The following is a 27,282-nucleotide window of genomic DNA, read 5'->3' on the forward strand; positions in this document are numbered from 1 at the left end:
TAAGTATATAGTAATTTTCTTTTTCTATAAAGATATGGGAACGTATGAATTCTTCGTATGTTTCTTCATGCCCTCTCTTTCACTCTATTTCAAAGATGCATCTTAATCTGATGTACTCTTCTCAATACCTCACTTTCACTATTGTTCCTCGGTAACGTGTTTGAAATGGGTATCGACAAACAAAGTTATCTCCCTTACATTGTCATACTAGATGGTTGCCCATGTGATCATGGATGATGTATTTTTAGTTTTTTATATAATTTTATTGATTTGTGATTATGATAGAATCATATATATATGATTTGATTGTTTGATACATATATCGAGAATAGTTTTCATTAAATTCTATATAAAATATAAATTGTAGGTGTGATTCTTTATATATGGCAGCAAATTAGTCATTTTTCTTGGTTTTTTGAAATGTTGAACAAAAAAGTTATTATTCATAATAAAATTTTGTTCATCTTGTTATGAGAAACAATTTTTTCTCCAAAAGAATGGACGAAGAGACCAAATTCCATGTTACTAAAAATTCATAAAAATATCCATTAATATTTACATATTTAGTAATACCATATTTCTCGAGAAAATCCTCAAACGGTTTCTAACACCATAGAACTGAACACATATTACATATAATTATATGTTTTCCAACTAATTTCTCTGATAAGATTTTGTATTTACGTAACATCATACATATATTTATAATATGAAAAAGTAAATAAAAAAATAAAAAATAAGCAAAACATATGTAAAATATTAGAAAACATATATAAAATATAAACAAAACGTAAGTAAAATATTTTTACTTATGTGTTTTTATAACAAATAAAATAGACTCTTAGATGTCATACTATATTTTTTACTGCGATGTTAGCATTTTATTAGTTCATTAATTTTCATATAAAATTTAAATACAAGTTTCACGTGGTTATTCATCTTACTTTCAAACATATAATATATTATATAATACTCTATTGATAAAAATAAAAGATTAGGAAATATAAAATTGGATTAATATTTAGTGCTGTATAACTGTTTTATGTGTTTCCAAAATAGATCCTTAGTGAATTTTTAATTAATCTTAATTAAACTAATAGAATTTATATATTAAAATTAAATAAAATGGCACATGTCAAAAGATTATGAAACTAAAATAAATATCAGCTTCTCATATATTAGATTTTGTGGAAACCTTACTTTATTATATAAGTGATAACTCTCTAATTTACATGTTTTTAGCATACTTTTTTGTCTATATTTTGCATTGTTCATACCTCTAATTTAGCATTTTTAGGCCATTAACTGTAGGAATTCACTTTTAGAGCATTTAGGGTGTTGCATTTCTGCATTTGCATATTTTGGATGAAAACAGGTGCTAAAGAGCCAAAAATAGGGAAAAATAAGGACAACTCGAGCATGTACCCGAAGAAGCCATCGAGCTACAAGAACAAGTCTGAACCCCAACACGATCGAGGAAGATCCAAGAGCATGAAGAGCAACCCGAAGATCCACCCGAGGAGTAACCCGACTTCACCCTCATGTACCCCATCGAGTAGACCATCGGGTAAGTCTGGGAAGCTAGGTCAAATGGGTTTCCATATATAAACCCCCTCTTCCCCTAGCTCGCAAACGAGCACGCCGCAGACCCTCAAACCAGAGAGCGAGAGCTTCTGTGAGATAACTGAGCGACTCAACATTTTTCTTCTTGTTTTGCATTTTTATTTTGTAGTTTTCTTAGATTTTTATCCCTTACTCTTTCTACTCTACTCTATCTTTTAATACAATGTCATTTTTATTCATTTTGATTGCTTTGTTATTCGTTTCTATGTCCGAGTAGTGTAGTAAAGTTTCTAGGAATGGGATAGATGATTTTGTGTTCTTGATCGGTTAGGATGCTTTAGTTGATTGTAAATGATTGATAGATTTCCTTCTAGATTGGTGTTCTTAATGCTGTCAACAGACCGAAAGGTTGAGATTAGATCTAGGGCGTTTACAAATGCTACAGGCCGAAAGGAGTAGATAAAATGCTTGATTTAGCCAATGCTAGATGTTTACTTAACTCTGAGTAAGAAATTAGATGAGTTTAAGTCTACTGACAATAATGAATCGTTCTTAATGTCTGCTTGTTCATATTGCTAGTGCGACAGTGTGGTAGTGTGTTCAAGGTTGATTGTTGCTAGTGCGAAAGTGTGGTGACAAGGTCTTAGAGGTTCATTGTCTAGAAAATAATTGCTTGAGGCATGTAAGGCATCCGTACTGGTCTAGAACACTTAGGATTCGATTACCCCCATCCTTAGGAACTTTCGTATTTTATTTGTTTACATTTTCTTTACTTACTCGACTACCTACCCGATCAGGTACACGATAACCTGCATCGAGTAATACCTCGAGCTGTTCATATCTCACTTGCATACTCGATCACCCCACTCGATCCTGTACTCGATTGCTTGCATCGAGTGCTTAGGTCGTGTGGTTTACTTGTTTATATTCTTTTATTTTGTTTATTTTAGGATTGTTAAAACTAAAACCCTAATTGCTTGGCTTGACTTGTATTGTACTGATCATATCCTTCCTGCTAGCAATACAGAACCATTTGGATTGATAACCCTTTGTACTACAAATGCATAGGGGATTGATACCCTGGGTGAAAACGTGTCTATCAATAAGATGTTGTACAAAAATTACCGTATAAGTTTGGTCGCCTATAAAAGTATCTCGTTTTGAAGATAGTATAAATTTTCTGTTTGTTATGAAGATATCAAACCATAATTTAGTTTTGTGTGATAATTACACGGACATGATCATTTTGGTCCACCGGCCTTCCTTATAATGGAACCAGAAGAAGAAATAGCCAAGTTTATGCAATTCTTCTCAAAAATGGGAATTTTGTACTCAGAGATTCCTTTAGAAATGTTTTGTGGCAGAGCTTCGACAACCCGTCAAATACCTGACTGCCCGGAGCTAAGATATGGCTTGCAACGTGAAGCGTCAATGCTTAAAGATCTAGAGGTCCAAGACAAAATATTGAAGATTGTGGGTTTTTTTTTTTGGTATAAGAAAAAAACAGAAAAATGTATCGAAACTTTTTTTTTTGTTCAACAAAAGATTAGTTCAAACAAGCCAATGGGAGGTAAATTGTTTACATACAAAACATTATGCGGAGATGTGCGCGCATGGCGTGCCAAACAATCCGCTTTTACATTTGCATTTCTAGGAATAAAAGATAAAAGAAAAAGAAGAAAATTTATCCTTGTCCATCTTGATATCGTCGAGGTATGTCGAGAACGCTGATCAGTCATGTGGCGAAGACACCATCTTCACCAAGTCTGAACAGTCTGAGTAGAAAGCCACGTCCCAGTAGTCATGCACGATAATACACCGCATAGCCCAAATGAAAGATTCGACTTCGGCATGTAATGGGGAAAGGCTCCACCGGAAATTGATAGCTCCCATGCTTGGCGTCGGATCCTGAAACTGGGTACAGAACCATCATGCACTGGCAAACGAATCACCAGCTTTCCAAGATCCATTAACAAAACAACGGTAGTCTGAAAAGGAAGTGGTAAGGTTCTCGGGTCAAAACAAAAAAGTCCTAATCGGTTATTTTTAGTTACATTTGGGTATTTTTGATTAATTTGATTCGGTTAAATTAGGTATTGGTAAAACCCGATCTAAACAATTCCCCGAACCGAAAGCAAACAAATCCAAATCAAACAAGTTTTGATCGGTTAAACCGAGAGAACCGTAACGGTTAACCAAAATTCTCAGTTTGAGTCAAAATCTCATCGTTAAATAAATGAATCAGCTGTGGTCGGTCGGTATTTCGGGTGATGCAAGCTGCAACTGTGATCTACCATTAGTTTAAGTTTAACCAGTAAAACTTTTAAGCATCGCGTGAATTAAACTTTTAACCATTTGTTAGACTTTATTAAACTGGAGTACATGACAAAAGAACCGAACACCAAAAAGTACAAACGATGGTTATTACTTATTACATAGTTTAAAGTTTAACCTGCTGTCTTTAAAAAGATTCGGTATATCCACCCGCGAACAAAAGGAATCATATTACGGGTTAACGGATCCGGGTCGGGTACTACACGGAGCGATCATAAAAAAAAAAAATCAAACAGACGACGACGAGTTTCTTGGCCTTGGGTTAAAAAAAAAAATATCTCTCTGTACGCAGAAGAAGCGGTGGCTCTGAGCCGGCGAAGTTTTATCTCTCATCCCTAAAATTTTCATGTCCATCTTGCCTTCACCGCATAATCAAGGTCACAATTCGTCTTCTTCTAATACAGATTCCTCTCTAAACCCTAGCTTTGAGCATGGCGACAACTCTTCTTCTCTCTCTCCTCTTCCCACCTCTCCTCCTTCCCGGATCTCTTCCACCGGAACTCGATTCGTCGAACATTCTGAACCCACTTCTGATTTCTCCGGTGGCTCTCGAGGTAAGGAAGATTGATTGATAAACTCAACTTACCCCTAAATTTTAGGGTTTTTTTTTGTACATTGAACTCGTCAATTTGGTTTAGTTTTTAGGGCTTTTTTTTTTACATTGAAAGGCAGCTTATTTGGTTGAGTTTTGATTTGGGTTTTTAGGGTTTCTTTGAAAAATTTCAGCTTTTTAAAAATGTTTGTTATAAAAATTCAGCTTTTTAAAAATGTTTCTTTTAGGGTTTCTCACTTCTTGTCTCAATTTTGAATTTTGAACTGTAGAACCGATTGCTGCAGCTGAGGAGGGACATAGCCGTGGATCTTCCAAAGAGGTAAACTTTAGTTGCTTTCTCAGTAAATGATGAGTCTTTAAAGTCTTTTAAGAAACAAATCTAGTTTGCTTTTCATTTTTTGTTGAATGGTCGGTTCGTTGTTGTTTCTATGCTCTGCAGATGACGCAAATTGGAGCAGTGAAGGAGAGTTTTTCCCCACCTAATGCTGATAAACGTGACCATTTTCGATATGATGGTCGAAGGAATAGGTCTAGAGGAAGAGGTACTGGAGGAGGAGCTGCTGGTTCTTCTTCTTCTCAATTGCAGCATAACACCGGACATTATAATTCTCCTAGAGGCGGTGTTACGCATCATAATCCAACTGGTAGAAGAGCTAATATGATAAGTGGGAACCATTTACTGAACTTTCAGTATGATCCGATTTCGCCGCCACAATCTAGAGGTCCTCCTCCGCCTCAAAGAAAGCAACAGTACAAGGGAAGGCCTTATAACAAGGATTTGTTTCTTAAGGCCAATTACAAGTTTGTTGTCTTGGATACTGGAGATCATTCTCCTGATTCTATGGATCCTGACAAAACACTGCAGTGGGATAATATTATTTGTGTAAGGTATTCTACTCCGTCCACTGTGCAGTGTCCGATTTGCTTGGAGTATCCTCTATGTCCGCAGATAACTTCCTGTGGGCATATCTTCTGTTTCCCATGTATTCTACAGTATCTGTTGACGGGTATGGATAACCACAAGGCAGATTGCTTCAAGAGGTGTCCATTGTGCTTCGTGATGATTTCTCCAAGAGAGTTATACACTGTTTATATTGAAAACGTCAAGCAGTATTCTGTAGGAGATCCCGTCGAGTTTGTACTTTTGACCCGCAAGAAAGATTCTTTTGCTCCCACCCGAAAAGTTGAGTATGAGTCGACTGTTACTAGTGGTGATAATGAGATATATGATCCGTTTTCAAAGTTCACTTTCACCCAAGATGTTGATCTTTCTGTCAAACAAGCAGTTTCAGAGTTAGATTCTTGGATTGCAAGGGCAGATCCTGGACTTGTTGAAGACTTGGAGAAGCACCTATATGTAAATGCTGCTTTGGATCGTTTGGAGCAGAGAAGAATGTACTGGAATGAGCATAGGCTCTCTTATTACAGCAAATTGAACACACCAGCTAGAAATCGGACACAATCATCTTCACCTCCTGATGTTTCTCGAGTTGGTTATCAAGCACCAAGCTGGGCGCATGGAGCAACAGCTAGCGGTTCCAACAATCAAGAGAAATCAATTGAAGATTCTTCAGTAGATAAGTCAGATGGGGAATCTCAATTTAGTTTGGAAAAGAGTTGTGATAGTGGTCATCCTCTAGAAGACCAAGACGCACCGTCATCGTCCTCATTTAATGGAAGTAAAGGTTTCATGTCGCACCAAAATGACACCAAAGACCTGAAGGACAACGATGCATACAACTTTTATCAGGTAATGTTGTGTTTGCATAAAGTACTAATGAGCTGCATGATGATTGTTCCATTGCTATGGGATGGTCGTTTAATATACTAGAGTCCGATTCTTTTATATGAAAATAAATGTTATTAATAATTAAGGTGTTTTGTTGTTATCAAAAGTAATTGTGGTGGTGTATATGTAAGATGCTCAAGATGTCTTACCTTTGTGCTCTGGTTGTGTACCTATACAGTCTGTTGATGGTCAGCACATTATCCTTCACACTTTGAATGTGAAGTGCCTTCTTCATCACTATGGCAGCTATGACTTTCTTCCACCAAGGTAAGAGTCCATGTCATTTATGCACTACAATTCTCGTATGCCAAAGACTATGGAATAGGTTGCAATGGAAGCGTCTTCGTTACCTAATCATTTCTGCATGGATTTGTGATACTGATTCAAAAGTGTATGATGTATGGCTCCTTAGTTTATGAAATCAGGCATTGGTGATATATAGAAAGATTGAATTGTTTATTTAGTATGAAAATCAATAAAAATTGTTCAGCGAAAAAGTTATTCTCTGTAGTTTGTTATTCCAGTTGTGTTCTGATTCCAATTTTTGAAATGACAGAGTGAGTGGAAAGATACTGGAAATGGAGACTGTTACCCAGTCGGAAGCCTTAAGGAGACGTTACCGCTTCTTGAGCCATTTTTCTTTAACAACTACATTTCAGGTTTATTTTCCATTGGTTGCTCCCATCATTTATTCATTTGGTTCTACCTGCAGCAAATGTTGCTATGTCTTGACGTTTTTCTCATGAGGTTATCCTCGGTTTGGTAATTTTTCAGATATGTGAGATTGATATGAGGAATTCCTTGCCTCATGATGCCTTTGCTCCATTTATAGATGAAATCAAGAAGCGTGAGAAGCAGAGGAAAGACCGTGCTAGGAAGGTATTCCTCTTTCTTAACCATGAAAAACAACTCGTGGTCTCTTTGTCTAAAATCTTTCAGATTCCAACCTCATGGGCTTTGTTTGTTCACTTTTGTCTTACTTTCTCCAAAATTCCATGGTTAAAAGGAGAAATCAAGGCTAACAACTCATTTAATGTCCATTTTCAGGAGCAAAAAGATAAAATTAAAGCTGAAGTAGCTGCAGCTGCAGAGCTTGTTGTACCATTGATGGCCAGTTTTGGGCAGTCGTCTCATAATGACTTTCCTCCATATTCCTTGGATGACTTTGAAGGTAAATAATAGGAAATCTCTCGTCTGCTAATTGGATTTGAGGTTAAGTGATCTAATTAGAAAGCTTTTGTGTTGTGTCTGTTTTTAGCCCTTGGGAACTCTGCCCCAATATCATCTAGCCCTCCAAACATCGGAGAGCGAAATTCCTTTTCACATGTGACAAGGCACGGTTTTGCAGCAGGCCATGACTCCCCCAACTTGAATAACGATCCAACAAACGTTCAAAGCAGCAGCAGTAGTGAAGTTGCTAATGCAACCACAGGTAACCAACCACTGATTCTAGCTCTGCAGATTCTTTTAGCATTGTCTGATGACCCCTAAACATGTTTTCAGGTGCAAGAAACACAAACATGACATCGTTCGCTAGTGTAACATCAAGAACAACAGCACCAAGCGCACCAGCCGCAACAATCAAAGAACCCGGAAAGAGAGGGAAGAAACAGAGCCGGGTACTTTTGTCGACAACAAGTGTACGCCGTTACTGAGTAGACTTTAAAAATGCTATGGATTTGTGTATGTATAATAATCTTTTCATCTAAGAAGAAATACTGAATAAAGAAAAAAACAGACGATGTGGATGTGGTGAGTAAGTTAAATTTGAACTTTGGATTTGTTTCTTTTTTCACTGTGCACTGTTTATATGGATGTGAGTTTGATCTCCTTGGCTAAGTGTAAAATCCTTTCATCAAACTTCATCATGTAGAGGTTTTATATATCTCAGAATTAGTTGACATCAACGTAGAGAAGTAATGAGAATCTGATGTAGGAAATTTCAGAATAAGAAATAAATATTAATTTTTTGAGTTGTACCAAAAAAAACCTGAACAAACAAATACATCACAATCCATACTACTATTTCATGACTATTTTCATCACAAACATCTCCAGTTTAAGCCTCGATTTAACTTATGAATCATTGGAAATTCTCATAAGAATAACTCTTAAAATAAAGTAAAAAAATAGAGAATAACGATAAAAGGACAATATGATTTAAAAAGTTGTTTAATCTTGGTGTTTAATTAAGTTATATAGTGTTTAAAGATAAAAGATACATGTAAATTTGAAAAGTGACCAAAGGTGACTTCTCAGATATTCTCATAAAAAAGCTCTTTTTTTTTGGGTTTTATATTGAGGTTGTTTTTTATTTAATAAAGCAAATTTTTAATTTGGAGTGGGACTGGTTTTTGGTTAGAAGGAAGAGAATCTAAAAGGATAAAATTAGATAAAGAGAAATTGTATCATGTTTATAAGATATCGACACAACTCTCTATATCTACCAATAGAAATTGAAAACAGCAAAAAATAGAAATTGATACTTTTATGAAATATTTAAAGTATGAAAATTTGGTTGACTATATGACAACTTAAATATTTTCCATATTTACACTTTTAATATTATATATATATATATATATATATATATTAAGTCTTATATTTACAAATTACAACAACTCAGTAAAACAACAAGAAGCATCCTTTTAGACCTCAGACATCCAAACCATGAAATCATCACAAATAGTTGTATTCTGCATAGTCATGTTCTCCCTCTTTGCTTTACATGAGTGCACGTATAGGTTTTTATAAGATTATGATTTGGGGATGGCTGATGATGACGATGGATAGAGAGAGTCAGCGATTGAAGAAGATAAATTGTGTCATGTTTATAAGAGACATGTGGCAGCATTTCCAGTATTTATTAGATAAGATATCTAGACAAATCTATCTACAAAGTAATATATATAGATATTAAGTCTTCTATTTAGAAATTACAACAACTCAGTAAATCAATAAGAATCATCCCTTTGAGACATCCAAACCATGAATCATCACAGATAGTTGTAATCTGCATAGTCATGTTCGCCCTCTTCCCTTTACATGAGTGTACGTATAGTTTTTAAAAAAAAAACTTATTTTATAAATCAGATATGCACATCAAAATCGATTTTTTTTTTTTTTTTTTTTTTTTCTCATCGTCAAAGTTGTGATTGTGTTTCAAATAATTGTGTAGGTGGGAGGATGGATGTTGGAGAGATAGAGAAACTAAGTCTCAATCAAGGTCAACCAGACTGTAGACAAGAAAGACATAACAACTTGGATTGTTAGTGCTGCCATGAGAAGGGAAAAGAAACGATTCAATGTTGGGTACTAATATTAATTCCGGACGCTAAACGATACAATGCTTACTCTCTTGTCCACCCCAGAACTAAAACCTTATAATAATCGAATAAGAATGTATCATGCTTATTTCATTTCAGACTCTCCAAAACATTACTATATTGCTTAATCTCAAATCATATGATTCTTGCTGACTCAGAGTACTTGAGAAAAATACACACACACACACACACACACAAAATTCCAAAAAAGATTGGATAAAATTTCTTCCAAGGGTAGTGGTGTGGTGGATACCTATCCAGTGATTTTCATTCTCACATGTTACATACAAAGCCTCAACCTTATCCTTTCATAAATATCTCTTCCTTTTGTTTCAAACATTTTTTTATCTTCTTTGTCGGACCAGTGAGTGATTTGAGGCCGTTGGATTATCAATTATTGAGTCAATAAAACTAAAATCTTACGACCTAAGTGAAAGAAAAATAATTCTTCTCTGTTTTGGCTATAAATAAAGCATATACTGTTCCAAAACAGAACCAAAATATCTAAAATCACTAAACCAATCTTTCTTACACAAAGAAAGAAAATGCAGGGAGCTCTTTACATCAAACCAACCATTCTACTTCCTCTTCCTTCTTCTTCAGTTTCTTCTCCAAAGTTCAGTCTTCTTCTTCCTCACGCAACTAAAGCTTCAAGACTCTCATCTCTCAGATCAAACAACGCATCATCATCATCTCCTTCAACATCTGATCCTAACACCATCGACTACAACTCCTCCATCCTTTCGTAAGTCCTTAGATCACTACTTCCCCCTCTTCTCAACTCTACTACTGACTCGTTAACATCTTTATTATTGTACTTAGTGTTTTCCCAGCTGAAGCATGCGAAGTAATCAGCGGATACGCTTGTTCTGCTGACATTTACCCTGAAGTCAAGCTCGAATCAAAGCCCGTCTCACGCCCCGTGGTTTCAGAGCCTGTTGACAGAGAATACGAAGAGTATAACAACACCAAAACGTAAAACTTCACTTTTTAAAAAAACCCTTTTCATTTTCTTAACCTCTGTTTCAATTTTAAAATCTCTGATTTTGTGTGTTTCTTGTGACTACTTAGCGTTTTCCGCGAAGAGGCCTGCGATGATCTTGGTGGAGAATTCTGTGAACCTGACTATCAAAAAGATGCCAATTAGAAGAAACAATATTTTTATGTGATGTTGTGAATACAATGTGTTTGTATCTTTACAAAGTCTCTAATAACCACCCCCTTAATTTATGAAATCTAGCTTCTTACTAGCTAAATCAAGATTGAACTTATGAATCAGGGACCAGAGTTCCCAAACTTACATCAAACAGTAAACGTTTGAATACTTGATAAAAGGGGCTAGATCAAAGCTCAGCTCTTTAGTTACCTTGAAAATAACGTCAAATTAGTAATAATATTAATGAAAATTAGTAAACATAATAATAATAATAAGGGTGAGTTACTAGAATATTGCATAAAAGTTTCCTTATTACAAAAGTAACATACAATTGTTTGTAATGACTAGACTAACACCTTGTACCTATACTACCTCTGAAACTAGTGTTGAGAAAAAACGTAATTACGGCTAATGCCATTAGAAAAAAAAAAAAACATTGGAAGTTGGGACTAAGTCTACCGATCCTTTGATGGTAGATTTATACACGTGGACTGATTAAAGGTGTACGTCAGATATTTTTGGTACACTTAGTTGTAGTCTTGGTACACTTATCGGTCACTATAGATGGTACACTTAGTTGTAGTGTTGGTACACTTATCGGTGGACGTACATGAAATCGATTCGGTAGATTAAGTTGGTAGAGGAATTTCCTTTTGATGATAGACTTTTGTTTTTAGCGCGTGTAGCGGCAAACGTAAAAGGGTGGGAAGATATTTATGGTAGACTAATGGCCTGTTGCGACAGCCTTCTCTCCTTACAAATATTTTTGGTATACTTGTTTGTTTTTTTGAAATAGTTTTCGGAGTGTGATGGTAGGTTTCTTGTCCGTGGTAGATTTAGTAAGCATTTTTGACAGCTGTAAGGTCTTACCAGAATAACACGAATTTGTTTGAGCTGTCAAAGACAGTCTAGCGTTGCGATAGACTTATTGGAGGTAGATCTAAACACGTTTGTTGTTCTTCCGATCTATGGTGTTCATGTAATAATGTTTGTAGCAGACGTCTTTTTCCTACTATGTTTCGTTAATCTTTCCTCTGGGTTCATCCATGGAAGAGCTAGATATTTGTTCGAAAATCTATATAACTCACTTTTTATAGGTTTTTAATTTAGAAATCAGATGTTGAGATGAAAATCTATAATAGTTGAGTAAAAAACCCACAAGTGAAACAAAAAAAATAGATATAAGTCGTAGAAAAATAAAGTGAGGCAGGGAAAATTAGGGTTTTCAGTCGTATGTTAGAGGTAGAAGACGAGGATATTCTGGTAATTTTGGGTTCATTAAACCTAAAATCGAACGTGTACGTACATATAAACGTGTACGTACATATGAACGCATACGTACATAATGTTCTTGAGATTAGAGTACGTACATAACGTTCTTTTGCTTAGTGTAGGTCCATAAATCCGTTTTAATGAACGATATTATTGTAATTTTGTAGTCATCTTCAACATATCTTCTTCTATAACCCTAGCTAAAATTGTCGTTGTTGTTCACCGGAAATGGAACAAGTAAGAGATGTTACTAGAAAAAGTAAGAGATGTTACTAGAACAACCTATGTAATTCGTAATTGTTTATTTATCATATTTTCGAGAGGTAATGAACAATAACCATACAAAATTACATTTTAACTATAGAGGGTAATATTTAGATAACATAAATATATAATACTCAGTTCAACTAGGTACAACTAAATATATATTTAGATTTGCATTTATATTTAAAATATAAAAATGATAATTAAGGTTTATAAGAATTTCTAAAACATATTGAACTATTAAAGAACCATGTTTAATCAACAAAACAAGAATTTATCACTTTCTATTATATACTATCGTTTTCACATAAAACACTCTTTATAGTATAAGGAAGACTTAGTAAGTGATCACCTCAAATGAAGCAAAAGAGGTGAAACCCAAGTTTTTATGAACATTGTGTTATGAAAACATTATATATGCTAATTAATATTGATAAATCTTGTGGCCAACTGCTAATTAATAATTTATATTATAGTCCAACTGGAAATACGAAAAAATGCAAAAGTTCAACTATGGATATGAGAGTACAACTGGATAACTATGTATAATTATGTGTATACCAAATAACTTTTTTCTAATATCATGTTGTCTTTGGTTCATTTTACCACAGTGTGATGATTTTAAATGAATATTCCACCGCCAAAATCTATTTTCTATTCGTTTTCACATGATCCATATTGAAATTTTTTTTAATAATTCTACTACAGTTGCACCAAATAGTTCAAGTTATACTGAAATTTTCTACCTAAGTGATCTTGTTATACATATGACCTCACATTCACCCTAAAATTCCATTAATTACAACCAAACAAATCTCTGTCCTTCGTCTCTGTCATAATATTTAAAAAACTATTCTAAGTATTATGGTCAAAGTGTTTTATGGGTCAGACGGTCAGACCATTAATATGCGTACACACTTTCTTTACTCGCAAGTTAGCCCGCCAGCTCAACTACTTGAGCATCTCACAAAGCACAAACATAGGAAAAAAAATCTGCAGTTCTGCATCTCCACCGTTTGAGGAAGAGCATTAAAGATCAAGAACACCAAGAATTTCACCACCAAAGGCATGTAAGTGACAACGTTCGTTAACAGATTAGTGTAATCCATTACTTTAGGAGGTAAGGAACGTTTTTGAGTTGTAAACACAATATTATTTACACCATAACTTTGTTATTTGTTTCTGAAAACATATTTGATCTAAATGCTCATGATTGTAATATTTGAGGAGGATAAAGTATCCACAAATGACATAGTTTCTCGGATCAAAAACAAGAGCAAACTCATAAACAAAAAACCCTTAAGACGATACTATTAGATAAGCGCTTCAAATATTTACAGTGTAGTAAAAAGAAATAAAGAGCATTCTCTTCAATCCATAGTATATGGTGAAATCGCAACCGCAAATTAAAAAAAAAAAAGACAGCCCAAAAAAAAGAAACCTAAAGACAACCACAGAAAAGGAAAAAAACCATTAGAAGAACCAAGATAAATACACAAACTGGATATAAAGATCAATCTAGCTTATGCTTCTTCTCCCTTATGTCTTGCTTCATAAGTATACTACTAGACTTGCAAAAAAAACCCAAAATATAAAACCTATAACAGCGTATTGTCGAAAAAGAGCTCTAAGCCTGCTGGTTTCGTTGTCTCTCTTTCGGTTCTTGATGTCTTGCAGCTGCATATATTAACATGTTTCAGTCAATCCAACCTTTTCATCCCATCTTTTCAACAAACAATAAGAGACATCAAGACAAGATAGTTTACATACCGAGTCCATTAGCTTCAGAGGTTTTCATCACTCTAAGCCTTTTCACCGAGGTGATGAACATTCTAAAAAGATGACGAAAACATTTTAGATCATTGAAACACATTTATCAGATAGAAGAGATAATAAAACATTCTACTACCTCCAAGGAACATCGCCAACAAGCATCCAGTCTCCTTCCTTATCTTCATAAGTAAGTACAAACTCAGACGATCCATCCAAAAGCCTCAACGGTTTAGTGAACTGACCAGTTAACCCGATAGTGCCCGGATTAGTGCGAAAGAACATATCTTCTAGTGTTTGGGCCAAATTCTCGTAAGAAGAATGAGCATTCAAATCAACTTTTCTTCCAATAGCAACTCCATCCATGTTCACCTTAATAAACCCAAGTTGCACTTTCCCATTCACTTTCTTTGTCACATCTTTAGGCTGATGATCATCATTCACTTTCTTCTTACCAGCTTCTTCTTCTTCTCTTGCCGACTTTGTAGCTTGGTTATTAACCAAACTGTTCATCCTATGTGACCCAATAGGAGGCCATCCCACAACTTGACTGCTACAAACAAAGCAAACATATCAGTCAGGACTTGTTCCTATATCCAAATTCAAGAACAACCAAGAACAGATTCAGCTAATCAAGATTCCTAATTCCAAAAACAGAGCCCTTGTTCCTACATCAAGAATACACTAAATCTTTCTGAATGATTGAGCTAGAGCTCTTTAACAACACCTAAACACACTAAAGAGTCTTTAAGAAACTCCTAAACAAACTCTGTTCCGAGAAGAATAACAATTTCACATCAAACACTTGATTTAGTTGAAAAAAAACGAACCTTGAACGAGGAGGAGATGAACCAGCGTGAGAAGCAGAGTCAGCAGCACGTTTAGAGCCAACAGAAGGAAAATCCTTAGCAGTCAAAAGCCTACCACGCTCTCCCCACGCGCCACCACCTGATTTACCAGCAATCTTGGCCGCCGTTCCACCGCCGAGACTCAGCCCAAGACCAAGCTCAAGCTCACTCTCACCTTTCCCCATCTCAAGTTCAGTAATCATCAGAGACAGACAACAACAACAACAACAACAACAACAGAAACACAAAAAGAAAGAGCCCTAAGAATCCAAAATCAACACAAAAGAGAGAGTCTTTTGAGAGTCAAGAACGCAGAGCAGAGAGAGAGCAAAAGAAAAAACCTGGGAAAGCAGACAAAGAAAGAAAGAGAGAGAGAGAGGGAGAAGGAAACAAGAAAACAAACAAACAGAAAGAGACAGAGAGAGGATTTTAAGGGTTTCTTGAAATCTGAAAGAGAGAGTTTTTGAAGAAGAAGAAAGAGAGAAAGAGAGAAAGAGAGAGAGGATTAAGCACACAACTTATCTTGTATATCTAAAGCCATACCAGGTCATCCTTTATCTTGTATATCGCTGGCTCATCTGTTTCTCCAACCCTATGGTGTACAAGACTACCAGCCTGGGACAAAGAAGATAGGTGAAGAACATACTAATGAAAGTAACAGAGGTGACTAATTGAACAAACAAGCTATCATCTGATTATGTAAAGGAGTGTAAGCAATTAACATCTGCAGATTTGAAGGTTTAAAGGAGAGAGCAAGACAAGTATATACCTTCAAATGGCCTCTTTCGTGGAAGACCCATTTGCTAAGTTCAGTCACAAACTGTTCATTGCCAGATTTTTCGTATCTGGAAAAGTGTTGAATAAGATCAGTTAATGTTATTTCAAAACGTATTGTGACATCTATCATAGTATCTTTGACAAAAGAATCCTTAAATCTGTGTAGTTACGTATCATTCGAACTACAAGTTTCACTTGACGAACTATGTGTCTACTTACTGATTCTGACTCCCTGCTTTCTGGACACCAGATCTGATTAACATGTCTCGTGCAAACCAAACTATGAATCAGAAACATCCATAGGCATAAAATTAGTTGGAGGAATACCATCGAACATTTGCTCACCTATCACTAAACAACTGCAAAGAGCCTGAGATCACAACCCTAGCATTGTTCCTAGCCTGCAGTTACAAATATCAAAATATGAGAATGAGAGCTCAAGGCAGTGAATAAAAATACTGTTCAGAAGAAGAGCGCTAACAGCAGCCAAAAAACATGATAGTTCAGGCTTCACAAGAACATCGAATTATCCAGGGGTACATATATCTGGTAGAAGAAGAGAGACAAACCTGCATGACCGAGACTAGCGAAATTGCAGACCCAGTGAGCTAAGGAGGACTAGACAACTTCGAGCTTGGGTTAGCAGAATAAGCTGAGGGAGAGGCTGAAAGAACTTTGAAAACCTAGTAATAGAGTACGAGGCATAGATTAGCACAATTTATTTCCCACATCAAGGCATAGCTATTCATAAGAAACATTAATATTGTAAATCTACTCAATGGAACAAACATGTATCTTCTTCATTCCTTCAACTTACCAGACTGTTGGTAGGGTTCAACGAATGTGCAACTCCTCTGAAGAGAACGGGAGCCTGTAATTCATAAACCAAACACAAAAATGAACTTAGTTCTCACTAATCAGAAACCCCCAAAACCCCAAATTTTCAAACATTATCTTAAATCCAAAACCATCAGAGACAATTGTGAGCATTAGCGACACAACTCAGCTAGAAAGCAAGGAAGGTACCTCGATTTTGGTTTTTCCTAAGATGACATCAGATTTCACTAAATCGTCGGCAGCAATCAAGGTGTGGTTGCCGTCAACATCAAAGACGGAGAAGCTAGTATGATCAATAAGCATAGCTGAAGAATCCTAAGAAAACAAACAGCTAATAAATCAATAATCCTAGGTCGCATTTTGTTCCCACAAAAAAAAAAAAAAAAGATAAATCCACGTTCTGAGGAACCAACCTCATCGAAATCAACCCCACACTCTGTGACAATGCCCCGAATCATATCAGACGCAGGGACGAATCTTGGCCGGAACGGGAATCTGAAAAAGCTTGATGTCTCTTACAACCACCTCACCGGACTTATCCTCATGGATTTATGCAGAGGCGAGAAGCTAGAGATGTTGATACTCTCTAACAACTTCTTCTTCGGTCCAATCCCAGAAGAGCTTGGTAAAAGCAAGTCCTTAAACAAAATCAGAATCGTCAAGAATCTTCTCAACAGAACTGTACCGGCGGGGCTTTTCAATCTACCGCTAGTTACGATTATCGAACTCACCGATAATTTCTTCTCCGGTGAACTCACCAATTCTCGAACTCACCGATAATATCTTCTCCGATAACTCAGGAAAAATAAAAACTAGATCTGAAACTTTGTTCTCGAGAGAGAAAGTGAATCAAATTAGAAGGAATCAATCTAATGTTTTTTGTCCACCCAAATTTAAGAGCATAAGATCTCAAGAACAAGAGCATCAAATCTCAAGTTTTCTCAAGTTTTTTAGATCAAATTTAATTATAAATGGCATCAAACGTAATAAAACACACAAGTCAGCTATAGAAATAATTTACAAACTTTTATGTGTTATTCTAGTAAGTCGAAAATCTCAACGTGTTAGTCTAGTAATAAACCTACTTTTATGTAATATTCTAGGTAATTTCCCTAATAATAATAGATAATGTAAACTACAACAAATAAGAAACGTTGACAAAAAAAAAACAAAAGTTACATGTGTTTTAAAAAAACTTGAAACGTGAACGGCATATTAGAAAACTTTTCTAATAGTAGAGATTCACTTTGAAAATAGTGGCAAATTGATAATAATTTTAGTGAAAATTGCTACATAATAATAACCTGTAAACATGTAAAAAAAATCTCCTCTGAACATGTTAACATTATTACCAATTTAACCTTATTTCTATTAGCTTTTACCAATTTTGTTAACATTATTACTAATTTACACTTTTACATGTTTAGAGGACTTACCCGATAAAAAAAAAATGTGAACAACATCTATTAAAAAAAACCTTTGCCTTAAAAATATCGTCAAATTGATTCTAAAATGCTATAAATTATTAATAATGTTAATAAAATTGGTAGAAAGCGAAAGCTAATAGATAGTATAAAATACAATGGGAATCGTTGACCTGTTAGAAAAAACAAAAAAATGTGAACAACATATGTTAAAAAAATTTTGCCTTGAAAGTAACGTCAAATTTATTCTAAAATGCTATAAATTAGTAATAATGTTGATAAAATTGGTAAAAAGCTAATAGATAGTATAAAATACAATGGGAAACGTTTACCCGATGAAAAAACAAAAAAAAAAGTGAACAACATATATTAGAAAAACTTTGTCTAGAAAATAACGTCAAATTTATTCTAAAATGCTATAAATTAGTAATAATGTTAATAAAATTGGTAAAAAGCTAATAGATAGAATAAAATACAGTGGGAAACGTTAACTTAATTAAAAAACAAAAAATGTGAACAACATATATTAGAAAAATCTTGCCTTGAAAATAACGTCAACTTGATTCCAAAATGTTATAAATTGGAGTATTAATAATATTAATAAAATTGGTAAAAAGTTAATAGACAGTATAAAATACAATGGGAAACGTCAAACGTTGACCCGATAAAAAATGCCAAAAGATGTGAACAACATATATGAAAAAATTTGCATTGAAAATAACGTCAATTTGTTTCCAAAATGCTATAAATTAGTAATAATGTTAATAACATTGGTTTAAAGCTAATATATAGTATAAAATACAATGGGAAACGTCAAACGTTGACCCGATAAAAAATGAAGATGTGAACAACATACAATAGAACCTCTATAAATTAATACTCTTTAAATTAATACTCGCTATAAATTAATAAATTCTTCCGGTCCCGAGCTGGACCGATGTAAAAAATGACACATTTCGATAAATTAATAAGATAATATTTTTTTTTTGGAAATCCTATGTAAAAATATAGTCCCATCAATATCATAAATTAATAATCAAATAATATTAATATATATATATATATCTGAATACTGAAATATGACTCTATTGTTGTTTGCATATTCTTGAATTTGCATTCTTATTTGAGCTCATCTCTAATATCTTTCATTGTCGTATTCTCAAATCACATCCAAAAATTACGAAGAGTTCTAAATGAGATAATTGCTTCTTTATATGTAACTGGTTTTAAAATTACCGCAATATCTTATTCAACTTCATCATTACCATGAATGATACTAGTAGAAATTTCTTCTAAACTCTAAACTTCTAACATCTATCATTTTTACCTAAAGTCTAAACTTAGCAATTACAATAGACAAGATAATAAATTAAGAAATTTTTTTAAAAATATGAATGATAACAAAAGTATCTTATTTTGTAATACATAATTTTCAAAATTATGAAAATTAAAAATCTCTTCATAAATTAATATTTTATTAATTTATCGATAAATTAATAATTATTAATTTATCGATAAATTAAAACCTCTTTAAATTAATAAAATTTCATGGTCCCGACCTTATTAATTTATAAAGGTTCTACTGTATATGAAAACTTTGCCTTGAAAATAACGTCAATTTGTTTCCAAAATGCTACTCCCTCTGTTTCACAAAGAGTGTCAATTTGACCAACTACACACAAATTAAGAAAAAATTGAATTATATATATATGCCCCTATTTAATGAGTAGTTTATAATTGAAATTCAAAAAGAAAAGATTTGGGTTAAGGGTAAATTAGAAAATTTGATGTTAAAAATCACATTGGAAATACAAAATGACAGTCTTTGTGAAACAAAGAAAAACTCCCAAAATAACACTCTTTGTGAAACAGAGGGAGTATAAATTAGTAATAAGGTTAATAACATTGGTAAAAAGCTAATATATAGTATAAAATACAATAGCCAATAGGTAACGTTGACCCGATTAAAAAAATAAACAAAAAATGTCAACAACATTTATGAAAACTTTGCCTTGAAAATTAAAATGCTATAAATTAGTAATAATGTTCATAAAATTGGTAAAAAAGCTAATATATAGTATAAAATACAATGGGAAACATTGACCCTATAAAAATTGTGAATAACATATATTAGAAAAACTTTGCCTTGAAAATAACGTTAAATTGATTCCAAAATGCTATAAATTGAGGTTTTTTTCTTTTTTTCTTTTTTTCTTCTTTTCTTCACACTAATAAATCAAAAGTTTATCGTCTGCTACATCAAATTTATTTTACTCATAATTTCATTCAATTTTAATTTTGGGCAATTGACAAAAATAACACTATTTTAAGTTTTTTTCCATAATTAGCACATGTTTTTAAATGTTCCAAAACTAGCACACATTTATATCATTAATTTTGGAAAAAAATTAATTATCAATAAAATTAAAGTTTATATCCTTTCTTTTCTATCTCCACCGACATCATTCATCTCATACCCAGATTTATAAAAAATTAAACTCTCCAGTCGCTTAACTTTGCCACACACTTTACTTGCTCGTCTTTAAAATCAAAATTTGTATCTCTCTCTCTCTCCCTCTCTCTCTCTCGTCTTCGAATTGAACCATGTCGGACGACGAGCACCACTTCGAATCCAGCAACGCCGGAGCTTCCAAGACTTATCCTCAACAAGCCGGTAACATCCATAAAGGTGGTTACATCGTCATCAAGGGACGTCCCTGCAAGGTTTTTGCTTTCTCTCTCTCTTTCGTTTTTTATTTTTTTTTGATTCACTAACACTAGCTATAGAAGTCTTATTGATTCATCTTCCTGGATTGTATTAGGCGTTGTGATTTTTGAGGGTTTAGTCATATGATCATTGTGATTATGAGGCAGTATTGTTAGGTCATATGATCATTGTGATTGTGAGGATTGTGTTCTCGTGTTTACTGCTGAGTAAGATCTCTGTATTTTTATTTTTTTTGAAGTTTTGGCTTAAAAGGTTTTGTAATCTAGCTATGTCGATTTTGAATTTTGCTTAATTCATTTGGTATTAAATTCTTTGTTGGTTTGTTAGTGTTGAGGACTGTATGAAAGTAAAAATACTACTCTTTGATCTTTTTTTGCAGAAGACGGATGGTGCTTTGGCTCAATCTCGTCGTGGGTTCCTCGCGAGAAAGCTGTAAGTATCTTTTTTCATTTGTCTCTGTTCTAAGGTAGAGATCATGAAATCAATTCTACTCAGATTGTTAAGAATTGGGAAGTGATTCATTTTGAAGTTTGGTTTTGGAAGGATCTTCGTATGTCAAATTGGTAATTGAAGAAGGTAGTGTAATTTTTCTGTAAGTCTCGGTGTGCCAAGCCTGAAACCTAAATTAGTGAGGCAAAGAGGGATAGGTCTCCTGTAACATTTGTTTTCTTGATTGTTTCAGTGAGATTCCTGTTTTTTTGTTTTTTCTGTTTCATGGTTGTATTTGTTGCAGCTCTTCGCTGTGGATGCCTCTTTGAGGAGATTCAAGTCGCATAAGAAAGGAGTGCACATATTGAAGAGGGTTGGAGATGTGCTCACTGTTGTCGTTATTGCCGATATGGAATGCTATTTTCATTAAGAGATTAACTCTTACAGGGAGGTTCATTAGGAGGATCAACAACTGTTGCAGCAAAAAAATGTATGATGTGACTTGGTCGTGATACTAGTGAAATTCAGGAAGGATTACACGAAATTCAGGAAGGATTCTTAGAACTTCATGATGACCTTCATAACAAGTTTAGATTTCAGGATGACTTTCATAAAAATTCTGGATATTGGTAAATACTAGGGTAACACAAAAATGATACCATTACCCTTTACTAATGGAGTTTTCTTTCTATGTTTTACATTTTTTTTTAGTAATGCTGAGTTTTTATGTTGAACTTTTCTTCGTTTTATGAATTCAAATATATTTTCATAAAATCATTATTTATAGATGGTTCCTTGATAGCTTGTAGATTACCTTCTCCTGTTCTTGTAACTTGGAAAACCAACAACATCTATCATTACTACATAACGTTTAAACTTTTGTTGATAACCCAGTTATATTACACTACAGAACCTATTTTTATGCACAATAAAATATTTAGGAAGGTTATCTCGCATTTTAGTAAGACCTTCATAAAAATAAAATAAAACATCATGCTAGATATTCCTATTTTCTACATTTGTTGTAAAACACCAATATGTGCACCAAATCAAATTATTATACATCATTAATGGAGTAATATGTGAATGTGATACAATAAGGCACAAAACACATATAAAAAAAATTTAAAAACACATTTTAAAAAAATTTAGGAAAGATTCAATAGCTTTTAGGAAGACATTCTTGAATTTTAGGATGGCATTCCATAATGACCTTGACTTTTGTGAAGGTCTTCCTAATTGTCTGAAACCAACATCTATTTACATGTTTTCTTCAGGTGTGGGTTCACCACTGTAAAATATCAAAATCATAAAAATGAAATCTTTATCATTCATTGATGGAGTAATCTTTGATGTATTGAGGCAAAGCATTAAAAATAAAAATAAAGAAACACCTTTATTTAAATTTAGGAAGGATTCAATAATATTTAGGAATGACATCGTAAAATTCATGATATCCTTCATAAATAATTAAGAAGACACAAAATCAAATCATTACACCTATTGTATATGTAGATAAAATATCAGAATGTGCACAAAATAAAATCATTATCTCTCACTTAATGGAGTAATTTGTGATATATTAAGACAAAACATATATAAAAGATTCAAAAACTCAATTTAAAAAAATTTAGGAAGTGTTTCATAATGTTTAGGAAGACATACTGAATATTTAGGAAGGTATTCCTAAATATATAAAAATCCCAAAAAAATTGTTCTTTCCTACACTTTTGTCAAACTTGGAAACAAGCAGATCCAAAATCACATGAGAAACCAAAACCCAAGGCTCAAAAACGCACATCTTAGCTCATTTACATTTTCCGCTCATGTCCTTGTGAGACTTCTCAGATTGATAGTACTGTCTATGATATAAAATCTTAACCTCTTGTTTGCACAGCCTTTCATCTTTTAGCAGCTTTACTCTCTTCTGAAATGGCAAAACAAGCAGTTTGAGAATTGCAAGATTTTCCAGGTGAGGAGTGCAAAGAAGTAAGTAATTTCTCATTTATCACCTTTTGGTTCTTCACAATGAGAAGTGCATCCCTTAACTGGCTTTCAACTACGAGAAGCTTGGCATAATTCAGACCATCAAGATCCTTACCGGTCATTCTCCTGTAGAAAAACAAATCTGAACCACAATGGAAAGGGAAAAGGAAATGGAAAGAAAGAATCAAAGAAGAAGAAATGGGTAAGGGGAGATGTGAGTTAAACCTGGTCAAAAAGCGTAGTCTTCTAAGTTCCCTCCCCATAGAAGAAGACTGGAGAAGAAGGGTGAAAACTATATGTGAGAAAAAACAGAAAACAGAGAGACAAAAACTCCATGACAGGTGTGTATGTGTACATACCAATGCTTGTCCGTGTGGCCTTAGTTCGAATCTGAAAGGCAATTTTGCAAACCCAGAAGAAGTTGGTTAGATGATCGATCGAAGCTTATGTTCCATGAAGCAACCAACAGACTAAAACTTAAACCCTAGAGCTAGAGGATTTAGTAGATTTTCTCAAAATCAGATTCTATGGTTAATAGCAAAAGCCAGGAAACTAAAAGAGCATCAGAGTAATAGCTAGAGTCTGTGTAAGTAATAAACAACAAGTTCGATCGAAGCTTATGTTTCAGAGGAAACAGATGAACCAACCCAACAGACTAAAACTTAGAACCTAGAGCTAGAGGATCTCGTAGATTTTCTCAAAATCAGATTCTTTCTGGGTGATAGCTAAACAAAGGAAACGAAACGGAGGATTCATAGATCAGATTGATTCAGAATCTGAGTAATGGCTAGATTCTATAAGTCATAGAACAAATTCAATCCCTAGAAAGAGAAGCCAACAATTTCAAACTCTAAAATCGAAGAAGAAAAAAGAGAAATTGATGATAGCCATCGATTTAGTACATGATTGAAGCTTCACGGGAAAATCTGAGATCAGATCGAAAAATTCATCAAGCTTGGCCAGAGAGAAATGAAGAGAGATCGGATTTTGATTTTTTTGAGTTTTTTTAAATAATAATATTTCTCTCTATTAATTATTCAATTTCTTTAAGAAATGCTAGTTTTGGAACATTTCAGCGTGTGTGCTAGTTTTGGAACAAAAACCCAAATGTGTGCCATTCTAGGGTATTTCTCTTTAATTTTTTGTTATATATATAAAAATCCCTTTCTCTCATTCTCTTTTCAATTGTGTTACCATTTTTTTCAGAACCCTGACTCTTTTGTCAACAATTTTTTTATCTTTTATAAATCCAAATATTTATTTTTCATCTTCATTGTGTGATAATATATATATATATATATATATATATATCCAAATCAACATATATAGATTCCCTTTTATTATTCATGTATCGATTGGAATCGTATATTGGATCTTTGATTTTATTTGTTGAGTGTGACCTTATGGGAATGAGTTCTTGTATCTGGCTGACTTATTGAGTGTGATGTGTGAACACAAAGGTGAATCTTGTTTTTGTTTAAACTTATTTGCTGAAACGTTACTACTCTATTGATAGAGTAAATGTTGATTAGGTACTTTCTTGTGAAGGTGGTGTGGCTCATTTGGAGGAAGATCTCTTGCGACTTGAGTTGTCCAAGGTACGTATTTATAGAGAAATCGGTAATTTCATACCCCAGCTAAAGGGGTATGTTCGATTCATATACCATGTGTAACAATGTGTGAATGCATACATTATGTTAATTAAAATTCAAATTCACAGCACCAAATTGTAATTCTGTATTTATAGATACATAAGCCGTAACGTGTTAAGAAACCGTTAACAGCTTATAACGTGGACGCCACATAAGAAATGACGTCATTTTGTGAAACAAAAAAAGAGCTTCTTTTGGTTAAAACGACGTCGTTTCTTCCTTTTCCTTCTCTTTTCTTTCCCGAGTCCTTCTTCCCCGACTCGTGTTTGATCAGTTCTCGATTTGGGTTTTTTTTTTTAAGAATTAGGGTTCAATCGATAAAGATGTCTACATCATCAGCTTCTTCAGATGAGTAATTGAGAACATAATATGTTTATTTTTCTTTTCTTTGTGTGTTTTGATAGGAACATTATTTATTTATAAATTGGGGAATCCTTTAATCGGAGAAGGAGTGAGTGACAAATTCACTGTGATTGGAAGAGAAATCCCACGAAAATGTAGATGTAGTCGATTCTCTGTAATGAAGACTTCAAACACAATGAAAAATCCTGGAAGACTCTTTCATTGTTGTCCTATTGGATCCGACGAGGTAATCTCTTAGCTAGTTAAAACCAATCCTCCATTGTATGTTGTTTTATTCCCATCAACAACTCCAAATTCTCCACCATTGTAGCATTGATATATTACATCCTCATCAGAGCTGAAAAAGAGAAAAATAATGAATTAGACAGTTCTTCATTTTCGTTTAAACATTTTATCGAACACTTAGTGTTCATAAAAAAAAACTTCCCTCTTTTTAACTCTAAACTTAAGAACACACATCAATCTCATCCAAACTAAACAAATACACACAAAATCCATCACATTTTATAAATAAACACTCCTAATTATCTTAATTAAGAAAACCTCTAAATTTCAAAATTACCTAAATTTTGAATACCCTAAAATTGATTCAAAATTACCTCATCTTCCAACTTAAAACCAGTTCACTGCACTACCAGACATACTTTCGAATGTTAAAACGGTTATGGTTAAGGTTAAACAAAATTTCTAACCGTAACCGGTGGTTAATTAACCATAACAGTAATAATCGTAACCGTGGTTATGCCTACCGATTTCCCTACTTACAGTAGTTTTTAAGTGGGGGTTATTAGTTTAAGATTTGAAAAGAGTTTTAAAGACTTTAAATGTTATGTAGAATCTGTTGTTATTAGATCAAGATTTTGTTAAACTCTGTTAAAATTTAGTGTTATTAGTTTGTGATTTGTAAAAAGTCATTTAAAATCTTAACAAATCTGAGTTATTGGATTCAGACTTTTATAAAATCATTAAAATTTTTGTGTTATTCAATTAAAACAAAAGAGTCTAGGATTGTTAATGAGTTCAATTATTATGTTATTGGTTCATGATTTTAGACACTTTCTTTACAAAATAAAGTCATGGAAAGTATCATAAAAATATAGGGATTGTTTGGAGGACTTTACAAGATTTTAGAAAACTAATCAACAAAACTTTTTAGCAATCTTTAACAATCTTTCACTTATTCATTTTTAATGATTTTGTTGAACTCTTCAAAAATCTTCATAAATCTCAAACCAATACCACCCCCTAAGTCTTTGAAGTTTGTGTAAATTCGTCTATAAGGTTCCCCTAGGAACATATAGAAATCTTCTCCTTTTTATCATTTAGATCTTCTATGCCTCTGATCATACTCATTTTATCATTTTGATGTCTTATAATTGATGCTAATGCAAGATTTCTTTAGTTAAGTTTTTTTTTAGATGCCTTGCCATTCGTGTATTATGTTCTTCCCCTGTGTCTCGTATAAGCCCAATTCTCAAGATTCTTTCAGACTTTCTATACAGACATGGCGAAAGCGTAAATAAGAAAGTTCAAGCCTTTCTCTCATTCCCCTTTCACTTAGGCCAAGTATAAGACATGGAGTGAAGTGAAATTTATCAAAGGAAAATCCAAATGACAATAAGATTTTATATCTTCGATTGGCTTTACACTCTTTATGATTATTGGAAAGTAGAAGAAAAAAATAGTTTTCGATGTTTTGAAGTTTAAAGTGTTTATGAATATATGGCAGTTCTTGATTGCAAAATAAAGTGGTTCTTATTTTAAAATTCTGTGTAGAATTGCTTAAGTTGAGGTTACTTACTCTCTTGGGGACCAATTATAGCGGATACTTTAATTTCCGAATTGGCTAGTTTTATTAATCTAAAAGAGGAAAAAGCTGATAAACATATTTGATATATATATATACTTCTCGTGTTTATCAAAATTTCAGGTGAAACTATGATTAAGAGCTTAATTATAGTTCCACCTAAACTTTTGGATTATAAACTCTAGAAGTATATAGTACTATCTTTTTTCTTTGAACAAATATTTAATACTATCTTAAAACATGTATTCGTCATCTTCTTCCTCTCTTAAAACTGATATGAAAGCCTATACATTAGCATTAGCTCATGGATTCGTAAGTCTTGATAGTAAAAGACAGAAGATTCTAGGTAAAATAGTAAAGAGTTTTTTTTTTACTAGACAAGATTGTAAAGTTTGAATCCTTCT

At 33.5% G+C, this 27,282-nt stretch overlaps 3 protein-coding genes and 3 long non-coding RNA genes across 21 annotated transcripts; 4 read left to right on the forward strand and 2 right to left on the reverse strand.

Annotated features, from left to right (window-relative positions):
* Positions 1-3,943: 3,943 nt before the first annotated feature.
* LOC104710477 (uncharacterized) lies at positions 3,944-8,028 on the forward strand. Its single transcript, XM_010427089.3, has 9 exons — positions 3,944-4,451; positions 4,720-4,769; positions 4,890-6,200; positions 6,418-6,506; positions 6,796-6,898; positions 7,014-7,118; positions 7,287-7,410; positions 7,498-7,671; positions 7,743-8,028. Exons 1-9 carry the CDS (start codon positions 4,244-4,246, stop codon positions 7,892-7,894), a joined length of 2,316 nt encoding a protein of 771 aa, XP_010425391.2. The 5' UTR covers positions 3,944-4,243; the 3' UTR covers positions 7,895-8,028.
* Positions 8,029-9,170: 1,142 nt separating this feature from the next.
* LOC104710478 (uncharacterized) lies at positions 9,171-9,720 on the forward strand. The gene is made up of 2 exons (XR_755012.3): positions 9,171-9,290; positions 9,418-9,720. It is a non-coding gene; the product is annotated as an uncharacterized LOC104710478 (long non-coding RNA).
* Positions 9,721-9,816: 96 nt separating this feature from the next.
* LOC104710479 (light-regulated protein 1, chloroplastic) lies at positions 9,817-10,800 on the forward strand. Its single transcript, XM_010427090.2, has 3 exons — positions 9,817-10,310; positions 10,388-10,540; positions 10,637-10,800. Exons 1-3 carry the CDS (start codon positions 10,111-10,113, stop codon positions 10,710-10,712), a joined length of 429 nt encoding a protein of 142 aa, XP_010425392.1. The 5' UTR covers positions 9,817-10,110; the 3' UTR covers positions 10,713-10,800.
* Positions 10,801-13,542: 2,742 nt separating this feature from the next.
* On the reverse strand, positions 13,543-17,524 carry LOC104710480 (auxin-responsive protein IAA13). 15 transcript variants are annotated; one of them, XM_087466002.1, is made up of 13 exons: positions 17,221-17,486; positions 16,903-17,127; positions 16,679-16,804; positions 16,470-16,523; positions 16,222-16,335; positions 15,998-16,053; positions 15,872-15,904; positions 15,645-15,720; positions 15,419-15,490; positions 14,858-15,050; positions 14,167-14,577; positions 14,028-14,089; positions 13,543-13,934 (listed from the first exon to the last, which is right to left on the reverse strand). In XM_087466002.1, exons 11-13 carry the CDS (start codon positions 14,538-14,540, stop codon positions 13,885-13,887), a joined length of 486 nt encoding a protein of 161 aa, XP_087322128.1. In that variant the 5' UTR covers positions 14,541-14,577; positions 14,858-15,050; positions 15,419-15,490; positions 15,645-15,720; positions 15,872-15,904; positions 15,998-16,053; positions 16,222-16,335; positions 16,470-16,523; positions 16,679-16,804; positions 16,903-17,127; positions 17,221-17,486; the 3' UTR covers positions 13,543-13,884. The 15 variants fall into 15 exon arrangements, with proteins under 15 accessions (XP_087322128.1, XP_087322119.1, XP_087322118.1 ...); XM_087465993.1 differs by having other exon boundaries at positions 14,858-15,060; XM_087465992.1 differs by having other exon boundaries at positions 14,167-14,580; positions 14,858-15,060.
* Positions 17,525-20,362: 2,838 nt separating this feature from the next.
* Positions 20,363-21,844, forward strand: LOC104710482 (uncharacterized). The gene is made up of 3 exons (XR_755013.3): positions 20,363-20,637; positions 21,021-21,073; positions 21,375-21,844. It is a non-coding gene; the product is annotated as an uncharacterized LOC104710482 (long non-coding RNA).
* Positions 21,845-22,669: 825 nt separating this feature from the next.
* Positions 22,670-24,071, reverse strand: LOC104710483 (uncharacterized). Of its 2 annotated transcripts, XR_755014.3 has the most exons (5): positions 23,959-24,071; positions 23,416-23,446; positions 23,282-23,328; positions 23,083-23,182; positions 22,670-22,997 (listed from the first exon to the last, which is right to left on the reverse strand). It is a non-coding gene; the product is annotated as an uncharacterized LOC104710483 (long non-coding RNA). The 2 variants fall into 2 exon arrangements; XR_015567428.1 differs by having other exon boundaries at positions 23,416-24,017.
* Between the last annotated feature and the right edge of the window lie 3,211 nt (positions 24,072-27,282).

The sequence above is a fragment of the Camelina sativa genome, chromosome 9, assembly GCF_030686135.1.
Source record: "Camelina sativa cultivar CO46 ecotype springtype chromosome 9, ASM3068613v1".
In the NCBI taxonomy this organism is placed as follows: domain Eukaryota; kingdom Viridiplantae; phylum Streptophyta; class Magnoliopsida; order Brassicales; family Brassicaceae; genus Camelina; species Camelina sativa.

Coding starts and splice junctions, on each gene's coding strand:
- LOC104710479 (XM_010427090.2), top strand. CDS start 10,111: ATGCAGGGAGCTCTTTACATCAAACCAACCATTCTACTTCCTCTTCCT. Junction 10,311..10,387: donor TACAACTCCTCCATCCTTTC/GTAAGTCCTTAG, acceptor TATTGTACTTAG/TGTTTTCCCAGCTGAAGCAT. Junction 10,541..10,636: donor GAGTATAACAACACCAAAAC/GTAAAACTTCAC, acceptor GTGACTACTTAG/CGTTTTCCGCGAAGAGGCCT.
- LOC104710480 (XM_087465992.1), bottom strand. Junction 15,905..15,997: donor TTGCAGTTGTTTAGTGATAG/GTGAGCAAATGT, acceptor CATGTTAATCAG/ATCTGGTGTCCAGAAAGCAG. Junction 13,935..14,027: donor CTCTGAAGCTAATGGACTCG/GTATGTAAACTA, acceptor TAATATATGCAG/CTGCAAGACATCAAGAACCG.
- LOC104710477 (XM_010427089.3), top strand. CDS start 4,244: ATGTCCATCTTGCCTTCACCGCATAATCAAGGTCACAATTCGTCTTCT. Junction 4,770..4,889: donor GCCGTGGATCTTCCAAAGAG/GTAAACTTTAGT, acceptor TATGCTCTGCAG/ATGACGCAAATTGGAGCAGT. Junction 6,201..6,417: donor ATGCATACAACTTTTATCAG/GTAATGTTGTGT, acceptor GTACCTATACAG/TCTGTTGATGGTCAGCACAT.